The sequence below is a fragment of the Anomaloglossus baeobatrachus genome, chromosome 8, assembly GCF_048569485.1.
Source record: "Anomaloglossus baeobatrachus isolate aAnoBae1 chromosome 8, aAnoBae1.hap1, whole genome shotgun sequence".
In the NCBI taxonomy this organism is placed as follows: domain Eukaryota; kingdom Metazoa; phylum Chordata; class Amphibia; order Anura; family Aromobatidae; genus Anomaloglossus; species Anomaloglossus baeobatrachus.
In genome coordinates, this window is record NC_134360.1 from 111,078,137 (window position 1) to 111,090,846 (window position 12,710).

The 12,710-nt window shown below is 46.4% G+C and overlaps 1 protein-coding gene across 1 annotated transcript in view; it reads right to left on the minus strand.

Annotated features, from left to right (window-relative positions):
- Positions 1-12,710, minus strand: part of KIFAP3 (kinesin associated protein 3) — a 347,223-nt gene that overhangs the window by 137,248 nt on the left and 197,265 nt on the right. The window contains exon 11 of the mRNA XM_075322100.1: positions 5,530-5,630. Coding sequence (XP_075178215.1) covers positions 5,530-5,630 — 101 coding nt within the window. The remainder of the gene's footprint in view (positions 1-5,529; positions 5,631-12,710) is intronic.

The following is a 12,710-nucleotide window of genomic DNA, read 5'->3' on the forward strand; positions in this document are numbered from 1 at the left end:
CTAAGGGGGCGATTCGCTCGGCGTCACAGCGACGTCACTAAGCGGCCGCCCAATCAAAGCGGAGGGGCGGAGATGAGCGGGAACAACATCCCGCCCATCTTCTTCCTTCCTCATTGCTGGCGTGTGGCAGGTAAGGAGAGGTTCCTCGTTCCTGCGGCGTCACACGTAGCGATGAGTGCTGCCGCAGGCACGAGGATCAACTTCGGCCACGCGACAGCAGCGATAATTGGGAGCGGACCCCCATGTCAACGAGGAGCGATTTTGGACGTTTTTGCAACGATCCAAAAACGCCCCTAGAAGTCACACACAACGAGATCGCTACAGCGGCCGGATGTGTGTCCCAAAATCCGTGACCCCAACGAGATCGCTGTAGGAATCTCGTTGCGTGTACAGCCCGCTTTAGTTTGCCATTTTTTTGTGTAATTTTGTTAAAAATATGAATGTAGGCAATACTTTAATCTGGTCTCTGAGAGATTCTCCCAAACCCACTCCCCTACACTGACAGGTTACTCCCTATACACACTTAGGAATACACCTCTGAGTCATGGGAAGTGTGATGAGGAAAAGTCTCTGGGGATCTACATCAGGCTAATCAGCTCTGAAACAAATCGCTGTCAAAATATTTTTTTTCTCTGAAATGTAAGTTACATAGTACAACATACACTGCTGCCTGCACCGCAGAGGAATGAAGCAGATGACAGTCCCCTTTAAGTGCCTTGATTGAAGTGCTTTATTGATCTACATTACAGGACTAGCATAAAATATTTTACTCCTTTGCATTGTCATCATAAGACCACTCATCTGTTCACACTACAATAGATGCCTAATTTAGCGATGTAGTTTTAAATGTCTGGAGGGGTTTCTATTTATTTTAGTAAAAAACCCAAATCAAAAACAGACAAATTAGAAATGTGTTTTATGTACTTGTGGCTTACCACTTTCTTATTATTTAGTAGTTTACAAAATTCTCAACGTGTGACACGTTAAAAGCAGTGATAATAATTGGCACCTAATGGGAAATATTAACATTAAATTTGTCCTGCTTTTAAGGTTCTCACTGTCATCTTTTCCTAATTTAGCAGGAAGGACTAAAAAGGACTTCAGGCATTCTGGAGCTGTAAGAAGTAGCTTAATCAGACAAGTCCCATATTGAGTATCATGTAGCATAAAGGGTACTTTACACGCTGCGACATCGCTAGCTATTGCTAGCGATGTCGAGCGCAATAGCACCCGCCCCCGTCGTTCGTGCGACATTTGGTGTTCACTGCCGTAGCGAACAATATCGCTACGGCAGCGTCACACGCACATACCTTGTCAGCGACGTCGTTGTGACCGCCGAACAATCCCTCCCTCAAGGGAGAGGTGTGTTCGGCGTCATAGCGACGTCACTGCGGCGTCACTAAGCGGCCGGCCAATAGAAGCGGAAGGGCGGAGATGAGCGGGACATAACATCCTGCCCACCTCCTTCCTTCCGCATTGCCGGTGGACGGAGGTAAGGAGATGTTCATCGCTCCTGCGGTTTCACACATAGCAGTGTATGCTGCCGCAGGAACGACGAACAACATCGTACCTGTAGCAGCAACGATATTAAGGAAATGAGCGACAAGTCAACGAGCAATAATTTTTCATATTTTTGTGCTTGTTGATCGTCGCTCCTTGGTGTGACATGCTGCGATGTCAATGACGGCGCCGGATGTGCGTCACTACCGACGTGACCTTGACGATATATCGTTACCGATATCGCAGCGTGTAAAGTACCTTTAAGGGGTGTACTAAAAATCATGGTGTCTAGACTGTCTGGCACCTGACTTCACGTATTTACCAGTGACCAGAGGCCAAATGCTAAATTGTTCTCTCTCTCTGCACACACACCTCTTCCCTCCCCTATCCTGAACATCTTTAAGTCATTATGCTGTGGTTCAGCATACCTCAGTAATTAGGCCACAGACAAGTTTAATATTCTCCACAATGCCAAACAATACGAACTGTGAGGCATCAACCGGCTGCATTATAAATGGCACAGTGGCTCAGTGGTTAGCACTGCAGTCTTGCAGCGCTGGGGTCCTGGGTTCTGGTCCCACTAAGGACAACATCTGCAAGGAGATTGTATGTTCTCCCTGTGTTTGCTTGGGTTTCCTCCGGGTACTCCGGTTTCCTCCCACACTCCAAAACATACTGATAGGGAATTTAGATTGTGAGCCCCAATGGGGACAGTGTTGCCAATGTATGTAAAAGCGCTATGGAATTAATAGCGCTATATAAATGAATAAATATTATTATTATAAGCATTGTTGCTCTGCAATGTGAATATTGGCTGGGACCTGTGTTTCCACAAGATTGTATTACATGCAGAGTCATTGAAGGGTGTGTGAGGCTGATTATACACTCCTTACCACCTGTGGATTTGGCTCCCAGGGTTAAATCAATCCAGTGTTTCTGAACCTGGGGCAGAGTGTCTAGGGCAGTCTAGGGGAGACTGGCTCTAGACTGTCAATGTGTGTTCTGCAGAGGGTGAGAGCAGAGCAGGGAGCTCTGGGTGTATCAGCCTGTGTGGAGGCTGAACACAGGGCTCTGGAATTCAGTCTGGGTTTAGACTGGAAGTAGCCAGGCTTGTTAGTGCTGTGGCTACAGCACCGAACCTCTCCTGGAGTGGAGAGACAGACAGGAGTCTGCAGAGTGTCTCTGGGTTCTTGGAAGGAACCACAGCAAGTGGTGTTCACCTGCAGGAGCCAGTGTGTACAGGCACCACACCTCCAATAGAGACTGTATTGGACTGAAAGCCCACGGTATGTGGTTGTGCTATGTTTTTGCCTTAAGCCAGGAGAGGCCTGTTATGTTTAATGTTTGCCGTTTATGACAAGTGGTTTAATAAACGGCTGGAATTTTTATGAAGATACTGGGTCGTCCTGTGACCCTGCCTATGCCTACCTGAGCAAATCTTTACAGTTCGGAAATCAAAAGGGTTCAACTAGAAGTGGTGCTTTGAGAAAATGAGACTTCAGATCAAAGTCTGGCTGGAAACAGAAAGCAAGAGTGAAACATGTGGCCATGTGTGCCAATCCTCCACCATGGTAAATAGAAAATATGCAATGTAATAACATGCTGTTGTAATGACAGTGACTGTGTAATACGCTCGGCTAAGAGAAAAGGAAAGGGGGCAAGAATTAATTTCCATTAAAGATGCAGAATGAATGTTCAATAAATGTATATATAGAATACTGTGTACATTTTTGGGTACAATATAGAGTTTTCTTGGTCCTCTCACTTGTACTTAATTTCACGCACGTTTTATGCAAAATATGGTTAAAAATAGAAGGTTTTTGTTTTGTTTGTTTTTTTTTAAATCAGGGCATAAGAAAAAAGAAAAATTAGTCATTGGATTTGAAATTATTTTTATACACTCAAATTTTGCATATCTGTGTATAATCCAGACACAAAATTGAGAAGTATTGTAACACTGGACTGGACTCAAACCAATTAGTTTAATATTAGGTTGGAAAACTTTCAAAAAGAGTTATACAGCCATTCTGACATGCATTTTCAGTCTAAATACGTCAGTCTCTTCCGGTTTAAGAGCAAAACAGAATAATGTATGCAGTATATCTTAAGCGTCCATATACCAGATTTCACAAGACAAGTGCTTTCCCATGTAACACAACATTTGCCAGCATGGCAGACGTCTCTCTTTCCAGATGACCACTCGCCTAGTGTTATAATGGTGAGTGCCGTTTGGTGCTCCTCCCAGGATTCTACATTTATTTTCCGTAATGTGTTCAATAATGCATTTCAGCTCCAAATAAAGAAAGTCCCAGAAGGAAGCTAAAATGGATCAGGTTTTTTTTTCTTAATTTATTTTTACACATTAATGAATATAAATGCCTCTTAGAATTGTGAAGGCCACATTAATACTACATACAGCCACAGAGAACTATATTCAGCAAAAAAGGGAACATAGCGTGCTGGAAGTGATTATACAGCACCTGAAACATGATCTACAGGGTAGGCCATAAGTATGGGATACACCCTGATAAAATGGAAGTGGTTGCTGATATCATCTTACCATTTGTGGCATAGTAATACATGGGAGGGGCAAAACATTTGAAACCTGGTGACGCCCATGGCGGCCATCTGCAAAGCCGCCATTTTGAATTCAACTTTACTTTTTTCCAATGGGAAGGGGGTCATGTGACACATCAAACAGAGAATTGCACAAGAAAATAATGGTGTGCTCATTTTCAACTTCGCTTTATTCATTATTGAGTTATTGACACGTTTGTAACATGGAACAACTGTAACCCACTAAAGGATGTGCTCAAAGTGCTGCCCATTGTGTTGAATTGTCAACGCGATTCTCTTCTCCCACTCTGTAGACATTATTGAGTCTATCTAGGATTACATGAAGACACACAAGGATTTGCCCAAACCTATATAGAATATATATAGAACCTCTGTGGTTTGTTCTCCAAGATGTTTTGAACAACCTCCCTTCTGAGCTCCTTCAAACTGTGTACAGGTGTTTCTAGAAGAATTGATGCAGTTTTGAACGCAAATGGTGGTAACCAAATATTGATCTGTTGTTCCTTCACTTTGCATTTTGTTAATTGATAAATATATACTAGTAACATTTTTATTATTGAAAGCATGCTTTGTGATATTTTTGCAGTCCAGCTTCAACCAACAAATGCGGTAAAACATAAAAAAAAACACCAGAATTTTATCTTTTTATCAGCTTCACCTCCCCAAAAAGTATTAAAGAGTGATAAAAAGTCCCTTGTTCTCCAAAGTGATGCTAATAAAACTACAGCTCAAACGATTAATCATACCGATCTACAGAATAAAGTTACCAGATTATGTATTTGCACAGCGAGCACCATGAAAAAATAAAACAGTATAATAAGAAATGTATTCTGCGGGTGATACCCAATGTATATACTTTATGTTTTACTACTTTGGCAAAAGAAAATTACTTGTGAAAAAAAAGTTTGGGCTTGCTCATATTCTGAGAGGCAGAACTTTCCCATTTTTTATATACAATGTGATGGGATATTTTTTGTGTGCATCAAGCTGGAGTTCTTCATTGGTACCATTTCGGATTCGAGGCTGCTTTTTGGTCACTTTTTTGTTTTTCATTATGCAGTTCCCCATTCGGGATTAATGAAACAGTTTTGTAGTGACGGATCATTATAGAAATATGGATAATCCAGCAGTCTAAACATATTTCTATTAGGGATGCTTGTAATCTTGTGACGATATTTGTAGAAGACACCAGATCTCTTGAACATGATATGAAAATGTCTTACTGAGACAAATAAACGCTGTATTAAAATATTGTAATATAATATTGTTAGCTCTGCATCAGAACAAGCAGAACCAGAAAGAACATTACAACCTTTATATGTGGAGATAAAACAAGCCCTTATGTATTAAACAGTTTACATAGAGCCTGGCCACAAAGCACAGCCTTTTAATACAATTACACAAAGTCGGGGTTTCATATCACAGTACCTGCTGATCATATCACATGTTTACCTGAGGTATGCAGTCTGTATACGCAAACATGGATTTACAGCGATCGTCCATGCTTATATGGTAAAGAATGCACATTACAATTTGCTTGTAGTTTTCATTTTCTGAAATATAAAAGGAAATTGGAGCTTGATAACAAATACAAAATATGCAGATAGCACATATTTATTAGAATGACAAGTGGGGTATACAGTAGAAGAGATGCGGTAAAACATAACCTTTAATAGATATAAAAAAAAAATTCGGGCTATACCTAGAACAGATGCTGCTGTAGGCCAAAATTAAACAAGAGGTCACAAACAAAAATACTAGCATGAAAGGAAGAGGAGTGCAGCACAGCCATCCGGTGAACATAAAATCCAAATTTATTTCAGTTCATTTAAAATGGTCATATCCACAGTGAGCTAATCTGACGCGTTTCTGGCGATGTAACACCCTTATTATTAATGATAAAGGGCACACCTGTGCAGATAATAAATGTGGCAATTTTACCAATCTTGCAGATTGAATCACTGAGTTTATGGAGCCATGAAAGGAACAGAACTGACAGCTCTGTCGTGCCCCATGTGTTTGCTGCCTCATATGATTGCTTCCGCACTAACCAGGGCAGTCCTCAAGTGTGGGACTACACATGATGTCTCAAAAAGGTGAAAAGAATCCCTCCCAACAATAAGAGATCATCAGGGAAGTGTATTTGGGGGTAAAAAAAAAAAAAGAAGATAAGTAACCCAAGCTTCAAAAAGAGGTTTGCAGCATTGTTGTGGTGCTACAGTGGTAGCCAACACCAAAAATCTCAAAGCTGCAGGAAGGAAAAAAGAAAGAATGACTAGTGGGAAAAAATAGTAACTTCTGTGACTCATATTGTGGTCATTCTGACTGACGACATTATCTTGGTAGTAACCTTACACAAGTCTATTACACACAACCCATCATTGCAGTTACCAATGTCATTTAGGTTGGAATATTTTTTTCACTAGTTCTGAAGTTGGAACTCATAAAAGAGCAATTGGAAGCATATGGCGAGCATGGCCCTTCTCATACTCATGGGGTAAGCACAAACAGGAGCCAGAGTTTTTACAGTCTGCAGTAAATGCAAGCAATGCTGTTAAAAGTGGAGATCAGTTTCCCAGCATGACATGTGCTTTGCATTTGATCTTTTGCCCTGTAAGACCTCTGCACTTTTCTCCACTGATCAGATACTGAGGACTAGAAATGCTGGAAAACGCACAGGCAAAGCATAACATATGTGATAGCCACATTATTAGGGTGTCCCTTACAACTGGATAACATACACAGTCCATTCAGAAGGTAGCCATTTACCAATCAATTGCGCATTTATGGATTATTACAATGTAAAATAACATGCTAGAATTTAATGGGATACTTCATACCATATTTTCCTCGTCATCTTCACGCAGCTCAAAATGGGAGAACTAGCTCAAAATGTCTTTATTAATTGCAAAACAGTATATAAAATATATATCTATATATATAATTGCCTTATTCTGTCTGTCTGTCTTGCTCCAAAATTCTGTCCTTATCGCGACAAGCGTCTCATTGGCCGCTCGCCTCGCCTCCGCCCCCCCCGCACGGATTGGCTGCTCACCCAGGCTCCGCCCCCCCACGGATTGGCCTCTCGCCCCGGCCCCCTGCACGCATTGGCAACTCGGCCACGCCCCGCCCCCCTCACGCATTGCACGCTCGCTCTGGCCCCGCCCCCCGCACGCATTTCCCGAACCGACACGGAGCCCCGACTCCCAGGTGAGTGCTGTACCCCCGGGAGCCCACATCAGCGTACGCCGGCAACCCAGTCGACACATACCCTCGCATTGCTGGGGTTGCCGGCGTACGCTGGTGTGGGCTCCCGTGTGAGCGGGGGGTGGGGTACGCTGGCAACCATGGTACACATCGAGTAATATTGTGTAGCATGGTTACCAGCGTACACCGGCTCCCAGGTAAGCGCATCAAGGTCCTGCAGCGGCGGAACACACACACACGCACATACATAACAGACACACACACACAGACACACATCAGATCATGCTCACTCTCACACACACACATCAGATCGCATCCACGTCCTGCAGCGGCGGAACACACACACACACACGCACACACATAACAATAGACACACACACACACACACATCAGATCACACTCACTCTCACACACACCTCATACACACATCAGATCGCATCCACACACTCACAACTTCCAGTGATATCGCTTGCTTCTCGGCGGCGATACTGTGCGTGCAGTGACCTTCCAGGACCTGCCAGAAGATCACATGGCCAGAAGCATGTGGTATCTCCGGATGTTGTGAGTGTGAGCGCGTATGTGCAATATCGTCATCAATGTGTGTGTGCGTGTATGCGATCGGGTGTGTGCGTGTATGGGGATAGAGCACGATGGGGAGTGCGCAGCATGGGGGATGGAGCACGTTTGGGAGTGCGCAGCATGGGGGACGGAGCACGATGGGAAATGCGCAGCATGGGGGATGGAGCACGATGGGGAGTGCGCAGCATGGGGGATGGAGCACGTTTGGGAGTGCGCAGCATGGGGGATGGAGCACGATGGAGAATGCGCAGCATGGGGGATGGAGCACGATGGGGAGTGCACAGCATGGGGGATGGAGCACAATGGGGAGTGCGCAGCATGGGGGACGGAGCACGATGGGAAATGTGCAGCATGGGGGATGGAGCACGATGGGGAGTGCGCAGCATGGGGGATGGAGCACGTTTGGGAGTGCGCAGCATGGGGGATGGAGCACGTTTGGGAGTGCGCAGCATGGGGGATGGAGCACGATGGGGAATGCGCAGCATGGGGGATGGAGCATGATGGGGGATGGAGCATGATGGGGAATGCGCAGCATGGGGGATGGAGCACGATGGGGAGTGCACAGCATGGGGGATGGAGCACAATGGGGAGTGCGCAGCATGGGGATGGAGCACAATGGGGAGTGCGCAGCATGGGGATGGAGCACGTTTGGGAGTGTGCAGCATGGGGGATGGAGCACGATGGGGAATGCGCAGCATGGGGGATGGAGCACAATGGGGAATGCGCAGCATGGGGGATGGAGCACGATGGGGACTGCGCAGCATGGGGGATGGAGCACGATGGGGGGTTCGCAGCATGGAGCACGATGGGGGGTGCGCAGCATGGGGGATGGAGCACGATGGGGAGTGCGCAGCATGGGGGATGGAGCACGATGGGGGGTGCGCAGCATGGGGGATGGAGCACAATGGGGGGTGCACACCTCCCCCCAAAACACACACACACACCGCCACACACGCACTGCACAACACACCACACACACACTGGGAACCACAAACACCGCCCTACTCAGACACCCACACACACAACGCCGCACAAACACAACACCCAACACACAAACACCGCGGCACACACAAATATACGCACATACCGCACAACACACACATTGCACAAAACATACCTCCCACCAAAACACACACACACACCCCACACCCACACAAACCGCGCAACGCACAGCGCATGTAACGGACGCGACAGATCAGTTTTTTTTCACAGGATTCCTGTGAAAGGAATCCTGTGAAAAACACATCCGTTGCGTCAGTTGACATCTAAAACACGAGTGATCCGTTGCTGAGGGACCTGACGGATTTATAACAACGGAAATGTGAACCTAGCCTAAGCGATGAACAAGGTGAGCAGTTTCACCAGGACATTAAAGTAATAGAACACCGCTACCAGGGTTTTTGGAATGACTCAATGGTGGAAGATTACTGTTAAATCTTATATAGGGACAACACTGAAAATTCGTATCAACGACAGTCTAATGTCTAGCACTTTTAATTCCTGCTCATATTTTCATTGTGAAATTATTTTGGTTCAATAAAAACTGTTCTATAAGCTGAAGCATTTATTTCTGATATGTAGAGTGCAGTTTTCTTAATGTCGCCAGTATATTTCCTATACTGTATAATAATGATGCTGCTCCATGAATATTATACGTGCTACAGAAAAAAATGTATACATTTTTGAAATCAAGACAAACAGATTATTCAGAAAAGTACAAAGTCACTGCGATGATTACAAAAAATATTTTTTGTAGACCTGTCACACAATGCAACACACAAACAACACCGCTATCACCCCCCGCCACACCCAGACAACACTCAGAACATGTACAGCGCCCTACACAAACACTTGGTAACTACACACAACAACATCTATATATATCTATATATTAGATATATATATATATATATATATATATATATATATATATATATATATCTATATATCTATATACACATACATATATATATATATATAAAACAAAAATCATACATTAACTACACAATACGTAAATTCTAGAATACCCGATGCGTAGAATCGGGCCACCTTCTAGTATATATATAATTGCCTTATTCTGTCTGTCTGTCACCAAAATTCTGTCGTTACCGTGACAAGCGTCTCATTGGCAGCTCGCCTTGCCTCGGCTCCGCCCCCCCGCACGGATTGGCCGCTCGCCCAGGCTCCGCCCCCCACACGGATTGGCCTCTCGCCCCGTCCCCCTACACGCATTGGCAACTCGGCCCCGGCCCGCCCCCCTCATGCATTGCACGCTTGCTCTGGCCCCGCCCCCCGCACGCACTCCCCGAACAGACACGGAGCCCCGACTCCCAGGTGAGTGCTGTACCCCCGGGAGCCCACACCAGCGTACGCCGGCAACACAGCCGACACATACCCTCGCATTGCTGGGGTTGCCGGCGTACGCTGGTGTGGGCTCCCGTGCGTGCGAGGGGCGGGGTACACTGGTAACCATGGTACACATCGGGTAATATTGTGTAGCATGGTTACCAGCGTATGCTGGCTCCCTGCCCATTCAGATCGTTGGTCTCCCGCTGTCACACGCTGATGCATGCTGCACAGCAGGAGACCAACAAGTGACCCAGCACTGTCTCTTTGAATACTTACCTGATGTGTGCCATGCTTACTAGCATACCCCGACTCCCGGCACACGTACGCTGATAACAATGATACACATCAGGTAACTATGGAAACCGCTTTGCATAGTTGCCCCCTCGGCCACGCCCCACGCTTGACCACGCCCCCACACTCTGCCCCGGCCACGCCCCCCACACTCTGCCCTCCCTCGGCCACACACCCCACACGCTCGGCCACGCCTCCCCCTCGGCCACGCCCCCCACACACATTGGGCACCTATACACCTTCCCCCAGGACTACTCCACCTATCAGACACCTCTCCTCCAGGACTACTCCTCCTATTATCCTCCTTTCACTCCAGGACTACTCCTCCTATTATACTCCTCTACCCCCAGGACTACTCCTCCTATTATACTCCTCTCCCCCCAGGACTACTCCTCCTATTATCCTCCTCTCCCCCCCAGGTCTACTCCTCCTATTATACTCCTCTCCACCCAGGACTACTGCATCTATTATCCTCCTCTCCCCCCAGGACTACTACTCCTATTATCCTCCTCTCCCCCCAGGACTACTCCTCCTATTATTCTTCTCTCCCCCAGGACTACTCCTCCTATTAGACTCCTCTCCCCCCAGGCCTACTCCTCCTATTATCCTCCTCTCCCCCCAGGACTACTCCACCTATTATCCTCCTCTCCCCCCAGGACTACTCCTCCTCTCCCCCCAGGACTACTCCTCCTATTATCCTCCTTTCTCCCCAGGACTAATTCTCCTATTATCCTGCTCTCCCCACAGGACTACTCCTCCTATTATTCTTCTCTCCCCCCAGGACTACAACTCCTATTATACTCCTCTCCCCCCCAGGACTACTCCACCTATTATCCTCCTCTCCCCCCAGGACTACTCCTCCTATTATCCTCTTTCTCCCCAGGACTACTCCTCCTATTATCCTGCTCTCCCCCCCGGACTACTCCTCTTATTATACTCTTCTCCCCCCCCGGACTACTTCTATTATACTCCTCTCACCCCAGGACTACTCCTCCTATTATACTCCTCTCCCTCCAGGACTACTCCTATTATCCTCCTCTCCCCCAGGACTACTCCTCCTATTATCCTGCTCTCCCCCCAGGACTACTCCTCCTATTATACTCCTCTCCCTCCAGGACTACTCCTATTATCCTCCTCTCCCCCAGGACTACTCCTCCTATTATCCTGCTCTCCCCCCAGGACTACTCCTCCTATTATCCTCCTCTCCCCCCAGGACTACTTCTATTATACTCCTCTCCCCCCAGGACTACTCCTCCTATTATCATCCTTTCTCCCCAGGACTACTCCTCCTATTATCCTGCTCTCCCCACAGGACTACTCCTCCTATTATACTCCTCTCCCTCCAGGACTATTCCTACTATTATACTCCTCTCCCTCCAGGACTACTCCTCCAACACACACACACACACACACACTGCACAAAACATACCTCCCCCCAAAACACACACACACCCACACAAACCGTGCAACACATACAGCACCACAGACACAATGCTGCAGACACACAGCGCTCCACAAACAACGCAACACAAACACCACCGCTCTCACACCCCCACCCAGAACATTTACAGAGCACTACACAAATACTTGGCAACTACAGACAACATCTATATATATATATATATATATATATATATACATATAACAAAAATCATACAGTAACTACACAATAAATTCTAGAATACCGGATGCGTTAGAATCGGGCCACCTTCTAGTATATATATATATATACACACATACATACATACATACATACATACATACATACATGTCCTCGTGCTCCCCTCCCTCTATTCCCTCATGTCTGTATCACCTGTCAGCATTGAAAAATAAAAAAGTACCAGAATACCAAAGAGTGCTGCCCGTCTTCCTTTGCTCTATACATACACACACACACACACACACACACACACACTAGCTGTAGTACCCGGGCGTTGCCCGGGATAGTAAAGGCCGCTTTACACGCTGCGATATTGTGACCGATATCGCTAGCATGGGTACCCAACCCCATCTGTTGTGCAACACGGGCAAATCGCTGCCCGTGCCGCACAACATCGCCCAGACCCGTCACACGTACTTACCTGCCCGGCGACGTCGCTGTGACCGGCGAACCGCCTTTCTAAGGGGGCGGTTCGTTTAGCGTCACAGCGACCTCACAGCAGCGTCACTGAACCGCCGCCCAATAGAAGCGGAGGTGCGGAGATGAG